Genomic DNA, 20799 nt, shown 5'->3' with positions numbered 1-20799 from the left:
TATATATATATATGCATGCACACACACAGTATAGTGCAAAATGAAGTCAGAGCAGCATATAGCGACCTGCTCTACTACAGTTAAAAGTGGGAGTGAATCATCAGTTTTTCAGTCAGGAGGCATATATGAGGACCTGTGGGTAGAAGCTTTTATCGAGTCTGTTTGTGGCAATAGCTGTTTGCATAAAGTCATACCACTAAAAGTAGACAAGAACACTCTTTTTGTAATCTCGGTAATGGATCCTTAGCTGGGAAAAGCATCCATTTATTTTCAGTTCTTTGCTTTAAAGTGCTGCACTCATCCCTAATTAACTGTTTATCACTGTGGGCTTAGAATACACTTCCTTTGGCGGTAACCCTGCTGTCCTCTCCTGTGTGTAGCCTCTCTTGTCTTCCTGGTTTGTTCACATTTGTCACCCTGAGCGCGTCTCTCATTGTCATGGTAACTGTAAAGTCGCTCGTCATTGGTAATTGAAGTTATACATGTGAGCTTCACTGCTGTGTTGCTCAGGCTGATTTATATGAACAAACCAGCTGGGTCCACACATTACATGGATGACTCCTGAGACGGTGACTCATTTTCAATCTCGCTTCACAGATGAGAACGCACAGAAGCAGGCAGACGACCTCGGCCTCCAGTTTACAGACACGTTCGTCCAGGATCCTGAGCACGTAACCCTGCTCCTCACTCTGCTGGAGGTACAGAGTGGTTTTGATCCAGCAGCAGAAAGTCTGTATTGTTAAATTTTTCCTGACCCCCGTCTGATGCTTTTCTGCATTTTTAGGAGTTTGACTTTCATGTACGGTGGCCCGGAGTGAAGCTGCTGACTGCTCTGCTGAAGAACCAGGGTCCACAGATCCAGGGTATTATTCTGGTCAGCCCCATGGGTGAGTTTCTTATCTCTGCATTATATCGAACTTTGTCACGTCGGGAATTTATTGCTTTAACAGCAACATTTTTTGTTTCTGTTTACTCTCACAGGTGTTTCCAGATTGATGGACCTGCTGGCAGACTCCAGAGAAGTAATTCGCAATGATGTAAGCACACTTACATTTTGTATTACACTGTATTTGAACCCCTTTGAAACAGAGTGTTGAGTAGAGGTCTGTTTGAGTCTGTGACATTTTGTTTTCTGCCACCATCAGGGCTTGTTGCTACTTCAACAGCTGACTAAAAGCAACGCTGCCATTCAGAAAATTGTGGCATTTGAGAATGCGTTTGAACGCCTCCTAGATATCATCACAGAAGAAGGCAGCAGCGATGGAGGTAAATGGATTTTTACACAGAATTGTTACTGAACAATACGATCCTACCTCTTTTCTCTAAACACAGTGGTTTGTTTTGTTTTTTTTGGGGGGGGGGGTTTGGCTTGTGATATATCCTGACATCTGTCCTCTTTCTTGTGTGCAGGTATTGTGGTAGAGGATTGTCTGCTTCTTCTCCTCAACCTGCTAAAGAACAACAGCTCCAACCAGAACTTCTTTAAAGAAGGTTCCTACATCCAGAGAATGAAGCCCTGGTTCGAGGTTGGTGACGATAACTCTGGTTGGTCTGCACAGAAGGTCACAAACCTTCATCTCATGCTGCAGGTAATATCTCTAATCGTTATCTTGATCTAAGTACTATTTAAAAAAACAGCTGAATATTATTTGTTAAAACTCTTAAATAACTGTTAAATAATGTTGTAATCCCAGCTGGTGCGAGTCATGGTGTCTCCAGTGAACTCTCCTGGAGCTACAGCCAGCTGTCAGAAGTCCATGTTCCAGTGTGGCCTACTGCAGCAGCTGTGCACCATCCTCATGGCCACTGGTGTCCCTGCAGACATCCTCACTGAGGTAATCACAACAACCCGCTCGTTAAGTCTGGGACCATTAGCCATTGAAGCATTCAAAAGCTTCTTTAGTTCTCACAGCAAACAAGTGCTGAGGCATGTCTGAGAGGTTAAAACGTACGGTATCACATTCGAATTCAGAGAGGTCCTAACATTTATGTTTGTATGGTTTATACAGCAATGGCAGTGGAACCTAAACACATCAATTCAAAGAGAATAGAATAGAATAAACCTTTATTATCCCACGGATGAGAAATTTCGGTGTTACAGAACTCTTACAGCAAGGGGAAATAAAATATAAAAGGAAGACACAAGGTGGTCCTATAAACATAAGCAAGTTCGTATGTACAGGTATGTACAGGTAACAATGTACAGAATATGTATAGAAAAATTGTACGGAGACATGTATAAAATGTACAGTAAACAAACAAGCTGGTGAGTAAGATGACCAAAAGAATGTTAAGCTGCATTATAGAGTCTGACAGCTGCTGGTAAGAATGTACCTGCGGTAGCGCTCCTTCCTACACTCTGGGTGTAAAAGTCTACTTCTGAACGAGTGCAGTCTCATGCAGGGACTGTCCGTGATGGATGTTACCTTAGACAACATCCTCTCCAACTTGCTCGATGGACTTCAGCGGAGAATCCAGGACAGAGCTGGCCCTCCTGACCAGTTTGTTGCGGTTCCTCCTGTCCCTCTCTGCCATTCCACCACTCCAGCAGACCACAGCATAGAAAATGGCAGACGCCACCACAGTGTCGTAAAATTTCCTTAGGAGTGGCCTGTTCACCCCGAAGGATCTCAGCCGCCGTAGCAGGTGGAGACGACTCTAGATCCTTTTGTAAAGTGCATTTGTGTTTGTGGGCCAGTCCAGTTTGTTGTTGAGGTGAACACCCAGGTATTTATACTCCTCCACTGTTTCAATGTCCAAACCCTGGATGTTCACTGGTGTAATAGGGGCTGGCTTTTTGCTGAAGTCAATCACCAGCTCCTTCGTTTTGCTGGCATTGATGCAAAGAGGTATTTGATGACCCCTTGTATTCCAGTTCATTTCCCTCCGACACCCGACCCACAATGGCGGTGTCGTCTGAGAACTTCTGGAGATAGCAAGTGTCCGTGTTATAACTGAAGTCCGCAGTGTACAGGGTTAAGAGGAAAGGGGCGAGTACTGTTCCTTGTGGGGACCCCGTGCTACAGACTACCACCTCAGACAGTAAGAGGTGTGGTCCAATACTTTCCTTCATGTCATGCATCAGCACAGCTGCATTTAGGACAAGGGTTTAAATTCTCCTGAAAAACATGTTATGTTTTGGGTCGGTCAGTAAAGTAAAGTGGCTGCGGGTGACTCATTGATAGACAAATGTAATCATATTGAAGGAAGAAAACCAAAAATTAAAATGACTTCGGACAAGAGCGCTGGGAGGATCCCATCCACAATGAGGATAGCAGTGGTGTGGCTTGAATTGTTTGCTGACAAATAGTTATTATCCTAAGATCAATGTCCACACTGAAATCTTGGTCGGCCAGACAGTGATTTATATTTTGTGTCTGGGATACTGTGAGCCCAGAGACTTTAGGGTACACTGGGAGTTTCTAAAGCTTAAAGACATGCCTCTGTATGGGGCTAATTAAAATCTAGAAAGGTCCAGATTGACATTTGGGGAAAAAAATGCATCAAATTAAAAAGATGGGAGCTTTGTGCATTGCAGGAGACACTTCGACATGGAAACTGGTTTGATATGTCATGATACTTAGAGTAACAAAGCTGAAAAAAGATGATTTTTGTTGCTCAGCAGTGATCTTATGCAGATTAATGATCGTGACTTTGATTTGGATGCTTTCTTTCAGACCATCAACACAGTTTCAGAGGTTATCAGAGGCTCTCAGGTCAACCAGGACTATTTTGCTTCTGTCAACGCTCCATCAAACCCACCAAGGTAAAAACACAACCAGTGGACTGACCTGTTAAATCGCCTTTATCCATCTAAATCCTATGGTGACCTCTCTTCTTCATGTCCCCACAGACCAGCCATTGTGGTGCTGCTCATGTCCATGGTGAACGAGAGACAACCATTTGTGCTTCGCTGTGCAGTCCTTTACTGTTTTCAGTGTTTCCTCTATAAAAACCAGAAAGGCCAGGGGGAGATAGTTGCTACACTGCTGCCCTCCACCATTGATGGTCAGTAACAGTTTCAGGTCCTATAAATAAATAACATGTGGTCTGTGCTTTTAGATGGTTCACACTGTTTTAAGTGCTTAATAGCTCACTTTTTTTCTGCCTTTTAGCCAATTCCATCTCTGCAGGACAGCTGCTGTGTGGAGGCTTGTTCTCAGCAGACTCTCTTTCAAACTGGTGTGCTGCTGTGGCCTTAGCTCATGCCCTGCAGGACAACCTCACCCAGAAAGAGCAGCTGCTGAGGGTTCAGCTTGCCACCAGCCTGGGCAAGCCCCCTGTGTCTCTGCTGCAGCAGTGCACCAACATCCTTTCCCAGGTAGGGCAATGATGATACAGAGGAGCGTGCTGATAGGCTGTGTGTCTCCGTTTGCCATAGGTTTCTTAAAACAGCACTATTGTCGATCACAGTGAAGAGAACAGTGTCACATTATTGTGGTTTTGCAGGGTGATAAGATCGTCCGGCGGGTGAGTAAAGTGTACCTGTGTGTGAGTGTTTGGGTGGCACCTGTCTGTGTTATGTTTTTGGCTTGGCAGTTGTAGTAGGGGTCTTGTTGGCCCACTTGTTGGGGGATCTTGCTTCCTTATAACTCTTTACTACCCGATCTTTGTCCCTAACTGAAAGCTTTGACCCAGCGCTTCCTCATTAGGGTGACACACAAGTGAACTCCTCCTCACACACCTGTAAGATGTGGTTGCTGTCAGTGTTTTCACCAGGGGCTTGTGGGGAAGTACACAGGTGGACACCCGAGAGAGGTTCAGAGAAAAGGGACACATTGGCTGTTTTTAATTGTTTATCTCTGGTGCTATCATCCTGACACCTACTTTAAACTTTGAACTTTGTTTGCTGTGCTGCAAGCCCTTATCTGTTTGTTCAGGAAGTGATTACTGCAGCAACTTTTGGGCCTTCTCCTGTTCAAGTGAGTGACTGTCACTGCTTTTTGTCCTGCATGGCGCACAGCAAAACTGGCAGATGATTTATAGGACTGTGTATGATTTTTATGTCTTCCTTTGGGTTCAGATATTTCTGAACTGGAAATCCCAAATAATGGGATCAAAGAGTCCTTGTAAAACATAACCTTGGTACCAAAACAGATTTAAAAACTAACTTCATGCTGCTGAAAGGCTCCAAATTACTGCTGGTACTTATCTGTTGTGAAACAACTTGATAAAGATAAACGTACTTTGAACTCCTATTGCTTGAGGCCTGAGGTTGGTCTTTGGATACTCACAACCTCTAAGCCTTGGTGTGCTCAAGTTTCCTACCAAGAGCTTGACGGTCACCTCCTGTAAAAGAGGAAGTGAAATCATTTCATGTTTCAGAATTATTATCACTAATGAAAACCCTCAGCGTGGTTAGGTAGTTTGTGCAAGAGCCACATTGTTATGTGTCTGCGACGGACATTTGCATCCAACCTCCATTACCTGATATCCAGCCTGATGAACATGGGAAAACTGTTCAACTAAGGCAGCTGGTATGAGCATGTGCTGTCTGGTGGGCCCTGGTGCTCCGTTTAAAAACTGTAGAGGGCACTCCTGCAGGTTTGCTTTCCCATTTTAGTGTTATTCAAGTATCTCAGGATCTTGTTCATAAGTGTGGGTGAGATGGAACCACAAATCCAGGACTGTGCTCAAGTGTAAAGTGGCTAAGGCTTCAGTCACTCAGGCTTGAAGGCCATCATCGACTAACCTAATTGCTTGCTGACAAGTTATAGTGGCATGCTAGTGACCAAAGGAGGTTATCAGTACAGGACTGTTATGCTTCATCATGTAGACTTCTGCAGAAAATCTATGTCATAACTTACGAACCGGAAACGCCGTTGTAAACCTACACTGTAACCTTCCATGACAGCTGACGTGTACCTCCCGAGAAATGTAACTACACATCGGATCAAGGCAGCTGATGTACCCAAACTACTCAGTGATGTGGAAGAGTGCAGCAAAGGGTTAAGAGGGTTTTCTGGTTACAACATAGATTTTGTGCAGGAGTCTAAATCAGTCTCTTCATGACTAGTTTGCCCTAATGTGCCTGTCAGCTGCTACTCACCAACCTATTGTGGAATAATTATTATTTTTTTTTTTTTTTTTGGGGGGGGGTTGTCCTGGCTGGGGGGTAACTGATTATTTTCTAGGATTATGGTAATGATGCTTTAGTAAACAATTTCACAGAAACACCCAGCAGCAACTTGCCATCCAATTGACAAATACACCTTTTTCACATTCATACGAGCCACACCTCTTCTGACTTCCAGTCTCAGGCTGGCAGCAGTGCAGCCCATTAGACAGTTGTAACTGGATAGCTGTGCCTTGATGTGATGTGTTGTGTTGGTGGTTTCCTGGAAGAGATACAGAAGTGGAAATGTTTCCTCTAAGATTATTTTGTATTATGAAGCTGTGTCACACAGCATTTGCTTTACATAAGTCAATTTCAGCAATGTCTCAAGTGTTAATGGTCATCAGTGCCCCCCACACACATATTACGTCTTTGTAGAGACCAGGCCAATGTGTGCTCAGTTGACGCCTGTGGTGGTCATTGTCTTTTCTTTTGTTTTCCTCTTCATTTTATTTATTTTGCATTGCGTCACATTTGGAGACAAAAGCTGAAAAGGTGATTTTTGTAAGTTTTTATAGTTTTGAATGCTGATTAGTTTTTATCCACACCTTCACTGCTTACTCAGAGAGCTCCTTTCTTAAAAGCATGTCGCGCGTTAAGTGTTAATGCACCTGTTGATTGGCAGTCTTAAGCCACAATTTAAACTTAACAGGTTTTTGCTCATCTCCGTACCGCATCACACTGTTGTTTTTCATCATCTCATGTTCCAACTCCATGAAAATCATCCTGTCTTCCTTTCAGTGATAGAGATGACATATCCACTCGCTGGCATCAGTTTCCCATAAATGTGCGCATTTGAGGGACGTTTTTTTATAAAGAAGGGAAAAAATCCACATTGAGCTCTTTTAAAGATCTTTAAGCTGTTTTAATAATAATGAAATAATTTGTCATTAAAAAAAAAAAAAATCCTGAAAAGCACATTTAGCGGGGTTTGCTTTGCATGTGCTGACAGCTGGAAATGAGATAGTTTCCGTTGCAGTTTCATAACACTTTGCAATCAATTATTTTCAAAGCAAACTGATTTTATTGTTGATCATGTAGTTATTTTATTTATTTACATTTTTTTTAGTAATTATCACAGGATTGCTTGCTCTGATAAATCTAACCTCAGTCTAAATATCTTAATGTTTTTGTTTTGACTGTCCTTATGATAACCTCATTAACCACTAATGTATGACATGTGTTGAAGGATTACTTTAACCATTTCCTTATTTTTATTGACCAGAAAAGGACATGCATTGTTTTAACTTGGCCATTTCCACTGATAGGGATGCTTAATTGTTGCTGTACCAGCAAATCCAATGCTTCTTTTTCAATGTAATTTACCATTTTAGAGCTAACATCTATACTCCGCTCATGCTCTGATGAAATGGCTGCTTACTAGATACGTTAATTGGTTAAGTAATCTGGATCCAACCTCTAAACTATTCCCAGTCACGTTTAAATGTGACGAGGATTCAGTCTGACTCTCTTTTCTGTGTTTTTTGTCGTGTAGCATCGTGTTTTTGTGTTTCTAAGTGTCACTGTAGTTCTACAGAAACACGTTGACTCTCCTTCTGTCTTGTTGTTTTTCTCTGCAGGGCAGTAAAGTGCAGACCAGGGTGGGCCTCCTCATGCTGCTGTGTACATGGATCAGCAACTGTCCGATTGCCGTTACGCACTTTCTGCACAATCAAGAAAATGTTCCTTTTGTATCCTTTTGTCAGTTTTACTACTTCATAGGGTTCTTAATGCCTCGTAAACAAGTTATTTATTATGCTTTTTTCTTTTATTCAGTTTAATTTTGTGTTTAGGTTAAAACCTCTCATTCAGTCTTACTTAAAATGTGCAGCTTTACTTGGATGAGTCCTTGACACTGACTCTTGTAGCTGACTGCTCAGATCTCAGAGAACCTGGGGGAGGACGAGAGGCTGGTGCAGGGCCTGTGTGCGCTGCTTCTCGGCATCTGCATCTATTATAACGACAACTCGCTGGAAAACTATACCAAGTAAATCTCTTTCACTCACTCAAACATGTGCATGCTATAATTAGGTTTACCTAACATGTTTGGTGACAGAACGACAACAATACTCAGTATACACACAAGTAAACACATTATTATGGTGATAAGTTAAAAAATATAGATTACATGCATTTCACAAATCAGATTTTCATCATTTCAGCTGCTATATATCCATCATTTGTGTATCTAAAGTGTTTAAATGAGAGGTACATTGTTTAAATGTGGTGTCTTTGTCCCCTGATTTGACAAATTTAAAACAAATAAAAATCTGTTTAATATTGTGACAAAGCTACTGTGCTCTCTCCTCTTCAGAGAGAAGCTAAAGCAGCTCATCGAGAAGCGGATCGGAAAGGAAAACTTTGTAGAGAAGCTGTGCTTCATCACCAAACATGAACTGTATTCGCGGGCGGCTCAGAAGCCGCAGCCCGTCTTCCCGTCTCCAGAGCAGATGTTGTTCGATCATGAGTTTACCAAGCTGGTCAAAGAACTGGAAGGTCAGTCCCGTCACATTCATCCTAACAAGAACAGTTTAAGAGAACTATTGCAGAGTTTCAGTTGGCCTAACGAGTTATGTTCTTCTCCCTACTTTTCCACAGGAGTGATAACCAAAGCAGTTCACAAGTCTAGCGAGGAGGAGAAGAAGGAAGAGGAGGTGAAGAAGACGTTAGAGCAGCACGACAACATTGTGACTCAGTATAAAGAGCTGATCAGAGAGCAGGTAAATAACACAATTTTCATTTTGTTACATGTTGTGTTTGTTCAGTTTGATATACTCTCCTGCTGACAGATTGATTTTTGATCACATGATCCTCAGGACGCTCAGCTTCAGGAGCTGAAGGAGCAGGTGGCATGCATGACCTCCCAGAATGAACAGCTGCAGGCTACAATCACCCAGCAGCAGTCGCAGATCCTGCAGCACAAAGACCAGTACAACATCCTCAAGCTGAAATTAGGTGGGTGCACCTCATCGGCTGTGTGTGTGGTGTGAATTTAGATACATAAAATATAGAGATTTAGTTCATTTAAAATACATTTTCTCATAATGAATGAGAAATGAGGGACTGACATGCAGGATTTTAATCCTATCAACCTCATTCCGGCGGGCACATTAAGCTTTTACTGCCCCCTTGCTCAGATAATAGAGCGACAGGGATGTGCAGCAACATCCCCAGATACTGTTTTATATCAAATTGTGCGAGACCGTCACGCACACAGCCACGTTTCATAGGAGCAATTTACTTTGTTTCATAAACAAAATGTTAAAATGAAATTTTGTAGCTCACAGACATGTAAAAGCTGAGTATCTCTAGCCTGTTACTTAGAATCAGAGTTCAGCCAGAACCTCGTAGATAGGAGACTGAAATTCAGAGGTTTATTCACAAATGGTGATGTAGCTGCTGCAGGACGGCGATTTAACTGCAAAATTGTGCCCATGCTGGGTTCTGGGTACTCTGGATTTCTCCAGTGGTCCAAAGACATGCAGTTAGTGGGGTTAGGTTAACTGGTGATTATAAATTTCCCATAGGTGTGAATGTGAGTGTGCGAGTCTCTCTGTGTTAGCCCTGCGACAGACTGGTGACTCGTATAGAGTGTACCCTTCCTGTCGCCCTAAGGTACCTGGGAAAGACTCCCCCTGTGACCCTTACTTGGACAAGCTGAAGAGGGTGGATGGATGACATAGGCTCACCTACCCTGCTCTGATGTAGCTGACTTGTCCCATATTGCAGAGAGACTGACTTGAGCACAGAGTCAAATTGATTGCAAAGTGTTAGTAAGTGGTCTGTTGATAAATTAGATGACAGTTATTTCCAAACCTTTGTCAATCTGTCTAAGAATGTTTACAGTCAGTCCAAATTAGGCCATGATTGTTTGGAGACAGGCTGCTTTAACTTTTGGATTAACAGTGGTCACAATGGCCAGATAGTTGCTGCAACTTCTTGCAGTTTGTTGCTAAATGCAAAGATTTCAATGCAGTCACCAGTAAACCACCAAGCTTCCCTCTCCTTCTACTCACGAGAAGGTTGCTATCCCATTTTTACTCCAGCGTGATTGAGCCTTAAATCAGCTCAGGATTGTAGATTTAGGGATAACATCAGCATCAGTATTGCTGTTGTTAACACTTAAACTGAGTGTTTGTGCTCTAACTTCAGCTAAAGAGAACCAGGGTCAGTCCAACAGCCAGGGAGACGGCTCTCAGGTGAACGGGCTGCAGACAGAGGAGCTGACCCAGCTCAGAGAGGAGGTGGAGGAGCTCCGCAAACAGCACTCGCTACTTCAAACACAACTTGGTGACAAAGATGCTCTCATCAGCAGCCTGGTTAGTATCTTTTTTTCTTTTCTTTTTAAGTCTGTGTGTACTGGCATTGTTGTTCTGGGGGCTGATTCCAGAGAGATGTTTTAAAGCTGTTTTGATGCGTTTGTTGGTGTAAAACAACTGTAGGCAAAATAGTCCTCCAAACAGCTGACTGACACACGGGGAGCAATGTGGACTCTATACAACCACCAGAGATTAATCAATTGATTTGGACTGATACATTGCTTTCTATGTCTTATTTTAGAATAAACACTTATTATATCATTATAATGTTTAAACCACACCTGTAGAATAAATTAGAAGATGAAGATTAACCAGAAAACACTACTGCAACTATAAACATGCAATCCAAATCCAAAGACACAAAGAAACCTTTACGTTTAAACTTTGACATATCTGGATATGGGAGCTTCTAAAAACTGCTTCATGTCTGTATTTGGGTTAATCACATAGTTACATATCGTATCTGGAGTGAAAGTGACTGCATAATGTTTTAACTCTGTGTAACTGTAGAAATCAGGAGCTGCACAGACAGCAGAGGGTCCAGCAGGAGGATCAGACGACACAGAGCTGCTCCAGGTGGGATTCATCACTTCACACCTGTCCCTGCTTTTCCTTTGAACCCCCTGTTTGCTAAAAATGTTTCAAAAGGTTAAGCGCATGAGGCAAATGCTTGTTTTGTCACTAAATAAGTGTTCGAATTGCTCTTGTGACTAACAGAGAGGTAAATCTTTAAGTGTACCGTTTTATTTTCACTTTTATTGACATAAATATTCAAGATGATTTATGATGTTTACATGTATGCAAGAGGGTGTGACTCAAGCCTGAAGAACCTCTCAGGAAGTGCAGCGCTACAGCTTGCTTTAGAGTATTAGTGGTTTTAGGACGGGATGGACTTCTGGGACACAGACTTTGTACTCGGATTACCTTATTTTCTCTCACAATAAGAATTATATATGTCACCAGAGTTAACCTGGAGGCATTAATCAGATCGGGTGTTAGTATTTTGTACATGTGCTGAATGTGTGCTGTGTTGCAGGAACTGGAGGCTTTAAGAAGTCAAGTTCAGTCCCAGTCAACAGAAATCGGCCAGCTGAAGATGGAGAGACAAGACCTGCTCAGAAGAGCTGAAGTCGGGGTAAAAATCATGAGAAGATCAATTTGACATAGATTTGCTGAAGTTGTTTAAAACTAATGAACCTTTCTCTGGCTTCTCTCAGTGCTCTGACACACTCCCCTCTAGTGACAGCTCATTAGATGCTGCAAAGATGGCTGAACTGGAGAGCAGGCTGGGAGCGCAGACGTCTGAGATGGAGAGACTAAAGGTGCGTGAGAATATGTGATCCTCTAAATCACTTGACCCTCATTTACCGTAATGTTTTTATACTGCATTCAGCTTGGACTTCTCATATATTAACTCCCTCTCTCCCGTCTCCTTCCTCTCCCTCTGCGGCTCAGGCAGAGGTAAAGAACCTGTCGGAGAGCCGGGCGGAGCTGGAGAAGCGGCTGGATTCAACTACGAGCACGGTGGCCATCCTGCAGACGGAGAAGGAGAAGCTGCAAACTGACGTCCAGGAGTCCAAGAAGGAGCAGGATGACCTGCTGATGTTGTTGGCAGACCAAGACCAGAAGATCACCAACCTGAAGAAGAGACTGAAAGAGCTGGGAGAGACGGTAGGAAAGCTATTAGCATTTTCTAAAATCACCAGTATAAAATGTATAGTTTTCACTGCCAATCTGCCTCGTTTATCCAAACATAAGGAACAAATTAGTTCAGCCCACTAAAATTCAACAGTAGAAATTATGAAATATCTAATAGCCTCACATTTAAATAATATGAATATTTTTGTTAATTTTAGGAATATTTTGTTAACGGGACACCCAGCAGATTTTGGGACTGATTACTTCCCTGCATTAGTATTGTCATACAGCAAAATGGGTGTCACAGAGAAAATGAACATCCACATGAGGTGGAGCTGCTGTTTCAGCCTTTTACCTCTAGTTTTGTTCTCAGGCTAGTAAAACACGCAGCCCCATCAACCTCCAGCAGTAAGGTTGAGAATTTTCTTTAAAAGTTTTGAGTGAGAGGAGAGAAAGATGACCAGTAACATCCAGCAGAGATCCCAGGTCAGAGTTTGGTTCACCAGGTCCCCTCAGGTAGCCGTAGGCTCTTGGAAGTCTTTATGCCTACGCCTTCTTATGCCAAAAGAAAATTGTCTCAAGCTGAACTGACAATGAGCCACGAGACTTTTGCAAGTTTGCACTTTGATGAATATTCTCCAGAGGACGATCTTAAAATAGAACAAACATCAGGGTAACACTGCTTGTTTCTAACATCCTGTATCACAGACATTAAATTAGCACAGTGTTGTTATTGAAACTATGACATATCTCATGATATTGATGTGGCTCTATGACAGTTGGTGTAAAATTGATTTGATTGCAGTTTTTAAAATAGCTTAAATATGTTTTTCAGTTGTGAGAGTTTTGATTAGATAGCCAGTTATGGAGGATTTGAAAGTGCTGGAGAAGAAAAAGTTGGATTAAGTATAAAATTTCAAACTGTCCCTTGTTTTGTTTTTTTTTGTTGTTTTGTTTTGTTTTTTTTGTTTTTTTTACCCCAGTGTAGTATGTATGTAGTCTGATCTAAACTTTCCCCAGATTATTCAGTCTGATCTAAATAAATGAACAGTGAGTTGATTCTGATTAGCGAGGATTCAAAATAAAAACGACCACACTGCAGCCTCAGTCACACATGCCGAGACGGCGGTAACTAAAATGTCTATTCACCGACTGGTTGGCTAGTGGTTTCTGGCTGTCACCAAGTGAAAATGGCTGCAAAGAGGGTGCTGCAGTCTTCTTATGATTGATTTTCGTTGCAAGCAGGTTGCAGTAGCCCACAGTTTGCATGCAAGGAATTCATGAGTGTTTGCAGGTTACACACAAACTACGGGTGACCACCGCAATCTGTGGTGCAGCACTGGTTAACTTTATGCACCTGTTGTTGTTTTCTTGTTTTTTTTTTTTGTTTTTTTTTCCCCCCACTATCAACTGTGAGCAACCTACAGCAACCGCTCACCAACTGGTTGGAGACTACAGGTTGTCTCCAGTGACCTGTGTCTGCTTTGTGGTCTCAAAGCCTGTGTGATTGTGGCCTATAGGGGTTGGAATTGACTCTTTTTAGTCATTCATCTTATTTTTCATTGCCAAACAAACAAAAAAAACCCCAGCAAGATTTTAGTGTCTAGTCTTGGACTAAGTATCATTAAAGCTTGTTTGCTGTCGTGGTAGCTTTAGCAGTGAGTAATTATTTAATAGTTACAGAGGAATAGATGCAAACACGTAAGTGCGAACCACTCAGTTCTGTTTCGTCTGTCTGCTTTAGTTAGACTGTGACCCTTTCCTTGCAGGTGGAAGATGAAGATGACCTCGACACCAGGGACCAGACAGACGATGATGATGAGGAGGATGAAGATGAGGACTAGAGAAAATCAGTGAAAGGAGAAAAAGGAGAGAAAAGACTGCAGAAACGCACCTGAGAAACTGAGGACTAAAATATGGAAGCAGTTTCTCGTCCGGGCTGCCATGCTGTCTTCTTCTTTACTCCAACACATGTATGCGTTAGTTTTTGGACATTTTTAGTTCAAGATGACGATGTTCTTTCCAAAAACTCAATTTTCAGCGACAGCTGAGAGGTTTAAACATGTCAGTGTATTCATCTCTGCTGCATTCACCATCAGTTTGTGATGGATTTTATTAGTTGTTTTGTTTTTCTAATGTACTGTCACACAGTTCCTAATCACAGAAAAACCCTTAAGTTAAATTTAACACATCTGGAGAAGTTGCAGAAGTGGATTTAAAATGTGTCACAATGCATTCTCATTTTCCCCATCCTGCACTGCTGCCCTCACCAGTACAAGCACCTGCAGCATTGGCGTCACCTGCACTTCGCCCCCCGATCAGTTCGAGTTCAGCGTCACAGTTGTTCCATTTCACCGACTGCTCTGCAATATGCTGCAAAACACTGATGGAAAAGATGTAAAGAGACAAAAAAGACAAATATTTTTGCAACTTTTTGTCCAATACTGGCATCCAGCTTCTGTATGATATTGTGTAACTTATCACTTTAAGAGCGACATTGAAATGAATAAAGGATCTATCTATATGGAGGAATAATTGTAGATAAATTAAATTTTACTAAATCCACAATAAGACCTGGCTGTTAGGATTTTTTTTTTTTTTTTTAAATTCAAGTGTTTAAAAAAAAAAGTTCACGCTGAATGTTTTCATGCCAAATTAATAACACTAAATGATTAGTGTCTGTCACTAAAACCTGAAAAGGAGGCATGGCGGGACATCGTACATTTACTGAGAATAAACTATTGTACCCTCACGCGTCTTCTGCTAAACACTTTTCATTTCCCTTGGTGAAAAACTTGTGAATCGATAAAAGATGTGAAAGAGAGTTCAGAAGGATTTCTGATATGGAAACGGCTTAACAATGGGATGATGTGGGGGCGCCGTGCTGAAACTACAGGTGGACTATAAAATCTGCATCTTGGATGCTTCAAACATGTTCTCCTGATTCATGAAAGAAGGAACCACCATGTTTGCTGAATAAAAATAAATACAAATATAATATTTTGAAATGAAATGCTTTCTGAGTTTAGTTGCTTAGTTGCAATCCTGCCTGGCTTTGTGTGACTGGAGTAAAATTGATAATGAAAGCTTGGTGAAACTGCAAACTAAATTATAATAAAGCACACTATTAGTAAACATAGTTGTGAAAAAAGTATCCACAATTATACAGTGCTGTGACTGAGTATACCCCATGACTCAGTTGCAGTGCATGAATTACTCGCAGATATGTTTGCATGTACTGTTAGTGAATCAGGGAGTCGCTTCTTGTTTAATGCCATACATACAAAGCACCAAACTCTTAATGATACATAATGCTTTGTCATAACTGCATTTAATTAGGTTGAGGAAAATATTTTGGATTTCCAGTTACCTTGGAAACGTTAATAAACAAGCTTCACTTTAATGGCACACTCCTGTTGACATAAATCCACCATGACGCATGTTTATGATGACGTTTGTGGGAGAAGTTCACACTTGATGTTATTAAACTGTTGAAAACAGAATGGGACCTTAGCTACAGTCCCATGTTTTCACACAGCCCTGCTCAGTTAGCACACTATCAGCCAACAACCTTGGCTGATAGTGACCCACACCTGTTTTCAACACCTTTGAAAGCTGAGTTCAGTTTCACTAACCACACTCGGGCCTGATTACTGTCAGTCTTGCTGAATCAAGAAATCACTTAGATTAGGATTTTTCTGCCTTCAATACATTAAATCATAGTTTAGGAAGGAAGGAGGAAAATGCTTTTTCACAGCAATACACAAGGATTATTAAAATGTTAAAAGTCCTGCCTCTACAACAGTTGCTTGAAATATTAGAAATTGGTGCAAGCAGAGAAGTATTTGGAGAGTCACATGTCAGGGCTGATTTTCCTGAAACAAAGAACAACAAACTATAAAACAGGAAATTTAAAACTTGCTTGAAGCACATGCTGGTTAAAAGTAAGCCAATTAAGGCAGATGAAGCCATGACTGAGGTGCCATAGTGAAAGCAGCATGAATTACTCATGACTTTTATTTATTACTAGCTGACTGTTAATGACATTTATCAAAATTATTTTTTCTGTGTATTTAATATTTTACTTACCGATTATCTTTTTCTGTATAATATAATCATTTTAAAACATTAACATGTGTAAAGGTTATGATTGATACGGCTTCTGTAATAGCGCAGTTTCACCGCTGGGGGGCAATAAAAACCCTGAAATGAAAATGTGTGGCAGACCTGTTCACAACATGCCATCCATCCCTTTTTTCTTTCTTTCTGTTTCTTTAAATTTTCCATATAAGCAATTATAACTGATCTGGCTTTCAATTTCTCTCACCACTAGGCTTTAGAGATTGTTTAGCTTTTACCTTAACTTACATTAATCAACATCTGTGCAGTGTTACTGTTAGTAAGCAGAGTTTATATAATGTCCACATACACACACACTTAACATAAAGCATAAATGATCTATGCAAACACCGTGATATGGATCGTGCTTCACTGAGAGTAGAACAACACATCACCACACTGTGCTGACCACATTTCTGCAGCTGCTCTCGCTTCCAGACCCTGGGGCTAAACTGATGTGTGAGTTTTTATTGACAGCTCCTCTGTGTGATCCCTGCTGCCTGCCAGCTGTAGCACACAACACTGTACATGACACGCTCAGCACGGTTTGCCTACACAGAAACCAGGCGCTCTGCTTCAGGTGTGCATGTCAATGACTTTTACACACACCACATCAGCAAAATGATCTGTGTAAAATTACAAAACGTGACAGAAAACACACAAACCACACACACACACACACACACACAAATAAAGGATCTATGCAAATACAGCGATACTACAGCAGGAGCCAAACACAAGAGTAAACAAGGGCCAAAGCATATTGTTTTGATTTGGTTGTCAAACAATAAGAAACATAATTAAAATAGTACTAAGCATAACGTAAACTTAAACTGATTTTACAGAAACCACATGTTTATTTTTATGCTCTCAAATATACTGAACTGAGCTTCATTCATTAGATAACCTGGCTGCTAAAAGGTGACACTGATGGTGATGGACTCTTAAAATAAATGTGCATTATCGATATGCTTTTCTACTTTTTCTGATGAATCAAACTGTAAACTGCAGTTAGGGATGAACACACAGGGTGCTGTTGCAACCAAGAGCAGACAGATTATAAATCAGGGATGTTAAACTTATTTTGATCTTATGTGTGCTGGACCGGTTAAAAATGCAATAAAAAATTAAAATTAAATAAATGTATATTAAAATTAATATAAGACAAAGAAGAGCAATTTCAACAGTACGCCTCAGTTTTCCTACATGATAAAGGAATGCTGTAGTAAGGTGTAAAACCTGTGAAACTACAGTAAAAGATAAAAATGTATGTCCTCCACATTTTCCAAAGCCGTGCAGTGGGCCGGATTAGAGTTTCCGAGGGGCCGACTCTGTTCCCCGGGCCCTATGTTTGACACCCCTGCTATAATTAAGATTTTATTTGATTTTACAGTGGGTGAATAGAGAGCAGCAGGTTAATGTAAATGGTTAATGCTTCCTCTGCTCTTGTGTGATTGATCGTGAAACTGCCATGTTGTGTGTGAATCTGTTAACATCGCTTGTTTGGCCTTCAGTCTACTCGGTGTTCATGATAATATTTATATATCTTTGCACTGATCGACCTGGATTTCCTCGCCCCTCCCAGCCTCCTCCCTCCTCTTCCTCCTCTCTCGTCGCGTCCTGTGCTCGCATCTCTCCCCATCCTCTTTTCTTTTTTTTTTCATGGTGGCTGCAGTTTGAAGGGCAAAGAAAATGTTTTGACTGTGAGATTTTATTTATGTTATTGTTGTTGCTGTTGTCTTCTTCTTCTTTTTTTTTTTTTTAAAATTCCGGGGGACTCTCAAGGTTGAGGCGGGCGTCATGACTTTTAAGTGACCACTCTGCCACAGCAATCGGTGATGTAACACGACTGGTTCCTGCTTCCCGGCTAGTCCCCTCCACCACCAGCAAAGCCAGCACATCCAGCAGGAGCAGCTCCACCGCTCGAGCCTTCTTCCCTCGGGGGAAACACTACCACCTGCCGCCACATCTCGCCCCTTATGACCGTCTCAAAGGTGAGTTCCCTTCATCTCCAACTTCTCGCTTTGTGTTGCTTACTTGCCATCACGCACTGGCTGCGTGTGCGGGTGGGACACTTTGGGGGGGTCTGAGCTGCAGCCGGAGTTGGAGCTGTGCCATGCGGCTCCACAGCCTGCTCCCAGGTTGGATTTCAGCGGACGACTTTGCGGCAGCCACGAGGTTTGTTTGCACGCGTTTCATCCACACACACACACCGCTCCAACGTCTTGCTTGGTATTTGACAATGTGACGCAGAAGTGTGCAGCGGTTTCTGTTACACCTGATCCCCCCCCCCGCACACACAGTATAGCACGACTGCATAGCTCTCTGCTGTTTCTCTGTTTGCATGGGTGGAAACCGAAAACCTGCACTGTCAACTTCACCATGTTTAAACGGAGTGAGTACAGTAGTTGATCTAATTGATTATACGTTAAGTGGACACTTTATTAGATACATCTTACTAGTCCTGGGTTGGATCTGCTTTTTGCCTTCTTCATGGCACAGGTGCTGGAAACATCTCTGAGAGATTTTGGTCCATACTGACAGGATGGCACATTAGATGTGCTCTGTTAGACTGAGGTTTGGACTGTGGGTGTCATTACAGTGAAGTCACCTGTGTTCAAGAAACCAGTCTGAGATGATTTGAACTTTGTGACATGGTGTGTTAACTACAGCAACCAGTGGAACATGTCATCATAAAAGGATGGACATGGTCATAATGCTTAGATAAGCCATTATCTGTGGCAAAGATGCTCAGTTGGATCTAAGGATGCCAAAGTGTGCTGAGAAGACATCCTTCACACGATTACATCACCAACATGAACCGTCAATACGAGGCAGGATGGATCCCTGCTTTCATGTTGTTTGCACCAAAACCTGACCCAGCCATTTCAGCGAGACTCGTCAGATCTGTTGTCCAATTCTGGCGAGCGTGTATGAACTGTAGCCTTAATGTGGTCTTCTGCTTCATGCTCTTCTGCGTACCTCGGCTGTAAAGCGTCACTGTTGCCTTTCTGTATGCTTGAGACAGTCTGATGATGGTGTATGAAAATCCCAGTATAGATCACCAGCTTGTCTGCCACATTCAGAGTCACTCAAATCCCCTTTCTTCCTCATTCTGATGCTCAGGTTTAACTTCAGCAGGTCGTCTTGAGCACATCTACGTGTGATTGGCTGATTAGATATGGGGGTTAATGAAAGCAGTTTAATGAATAAAATTGAAAGGAATTGAAAATAGAATTGAATCCATAATTAGGTTTGTTTTAAAAAGTATTTAGATTTTCACATCTAATGATCTCTAGTATTGGAAGTTTAGAAAATTTTAGCTGTGAAATCCACATTTGTCTTTTTTTTAATTCCAGCTATCATTCCAGAGCACACACATGCTTAGCTGTCACGTATGACGGAGAAAAGCACACCGTCCTGAACATTCTCTCTTTTTAATCAAGATAGCTGTCAAATCAAGGCAACAGCTAAAGATGAGCACTTTCACCAAACAAGTACTGAAAAAGATTGATATTAAAATAAAATGCTTCTTCTTTTTCTTTTATATGAAACATAATCCAGTATTTAGGTTGTTGGACAAAGCAGCCTTTTTTAAAAAAAATCTTATTGTTTCTGGTTGTTTTAAAAATATTAGCTCAGCAGAAAACAGTTTATGCATATTTTTAAATAATTCTTTAAAATCGATAACTGAAGTTTTAGTTTACTTTTCATCTTAGCATTAAAGGAAAAAAGTAATCCCTACAGATGGCTAATTAGTTGTCTGGTTAATTTTCAAACAACCTTGTGAACACGTTAGCATTTTAAATAATACTTTTGTTTTGGAAAAGCACTTTGGAAAAGTTGTTTCATTATTCAGGACCTGCGAGTCGCACGTTTGTATTTTTTCTTGGGAGCAAACACAAAATCCAAACAGTGTTACCCTGATAAAGCTGTAATCAAAATGCTGCAGGTCACATCAGCCAGTATATTGTGAATAGATTTGGTGTGCCCGTTCAGTGTAAACACCTCCTTGCTTCTAAGTGAAGCCTGTTATTTCTGCTCTGTGGGTGGCTGGACTCTTTCAGGCCACCAGTTCACCAGATTGTTTGGATCCATTGTGGGGTTTTTTTTTATTCACTTCTGTCTGGATGGGTGTAAATAAACTTAAGACAAAGAAAAATAACAGCTTGAGAGCTGTGTTTAATGAACCGAGTATAATGCTCACCACATGTGGAGCTGTGGGACAAATTTAGGACTTCAGTGCCAGTTGGCTCTTCAAGTGTGGCAGTGCACATCAGTTTCAATGAAGGCCGGTCCAGAGCGTGCGCCGTGATTGGACCAAACGAATATTTGTATAATTTTCAGATGTTTTTTATCAAATTCTTCCTTCTGTTTTATTTTTCCAGAAGTTGTGGTTAGTTGGTTCAGCGAAAGTCCCATTTCACTGCATTTATTGTCGCAGTTTGATATTGATATTCTCAATTTTCCTGTAGCATTAGATAAAAACAGAGGTTTGTATCCAAGGTGAATATTTGGGGGGGATGAGACTGCAGATTTTTGTAAACCTTATCCAGTCTGTTTGGGAGTCACTCCGAGTCACAGCGCAGTGTTTGGAGACAGGTTGCC

At 41.5% G+C, this 20799-nt stretch overlaps 2 protein-coding genes across 5 annotated transcripts in view; both read left to right on the top strand.

The window, feature by feature from the left end:
- uso1 (USO1 vesicle transport factor) overlaps window positions 1–14640 on the top strand; it is an 18834-nt gene extending 4194 nt beyond the window's left edge. For 2 of the 4 annotated variants that reach the window (XM_005726905.1, XM_005726904.1), the window contains 21 exons: window positions 598–698; window positions 785–887; window positions 982–1037; window positions 1146–1266; window positions 1411–1589; window positions 1695–1835; window positions 3678–3766; window positions 3854–4008; window positions 4116–4321; window positions 4450–4470; window positions 7696–7806; window positions 7984–8102; window positions 8430–8611; window positions 8714–8835; window positions 8932–9070; window positions 10268–10434; window positions 10945–11010; window positions 11471–11569; window positions 11652–11756; window positions 11890–12105; window positions 13842–14640. In XM_005726905.1, coding sequence (XP_005726962.1) covers window positions 598–698; window positions 785–887; window positions 982–1037; window positions 1146–1266; window positions 1411–1589; window positions 1695–1835; window positions 3678–3766; window positions 3854–4008; window positions 4116–4321; window positions 4450–4470; window positions 7696–7806; window positions 7984–8102; window positions 8430–8611; window positions 8714–8835; window positions 8932–9070; window positions 10268–10434; window positions 10945–11010; window positions 11471–11569; window positions 11652–11756; window positions 11890–12105; window positions 13842–13916 — 2573 coding nt within the window. In that variant the 3' untranslated portion in view covers window positions 13917–14640. The remainder of the gene's footprint in view (window positions 1–597; window positions 699–784; window positions 888–981; window positions 1038–1145; window positions 1267–1410; window positions 1590–1694; window positions 1836–3677; window positions 3767–3853; window positions 4009–4115; window positions 4322–4449; window positions 4471–7695; window positions 7807–7983; window positions 8103–8429; window positions 8612–8713; window positions 8836–8931; window positions 9071–10267; window positions 10435–10944; window positions 11011–11470; window positions 11570–11651; window positions 11757–11889; window positions 12106–13841) is intronic. The other 2 variants (XM_005726907.1, XM_005726906.1) reach the window with 1 other exon arrangement.
- Window positions 14641–17976: 3336 nt separating this feature from the next.
- The window catches only part of coro2aa (coronin 2Aa), a 46289-nt gene continuing 43466 nt past the window's right edge, over window positions 17977–20799 (top strand). Inside the window, exon 1 of the mRNA XM_005727038.1 lies at window positions 17977–18185. Within this exon, the coding sequence (XP_005727095.1) occupies window positions 18171–18185 (15 nt within the window). The 5' untranslated portion in view covers window positions 17977–18170. The remainder of the gene's footprint in view (window positions 18186–20799) is intronic.

The sequence above is a fragment of the Pundamilia nyererei genome, unplaced genomic scaffold, assembly GCF_000239375.1.
Source record: "Pundamilia nyererei isolate P.nyererei 1_Seehausen unplaced genomic scaffold, PunNye1.0 scaffold00022, whole genome shotgun sequence".
In the NCBI taxonomy this organism is placed as follows: Eukaryota; Metazoa; Chordata; class Actinopteri; order Cichliformes; family Cichlidae; genus Pundamilia; species Pundamilia nyererei.
This window is presented reverse-complemented; position numbering and strand designations above follow the sequence as displayed.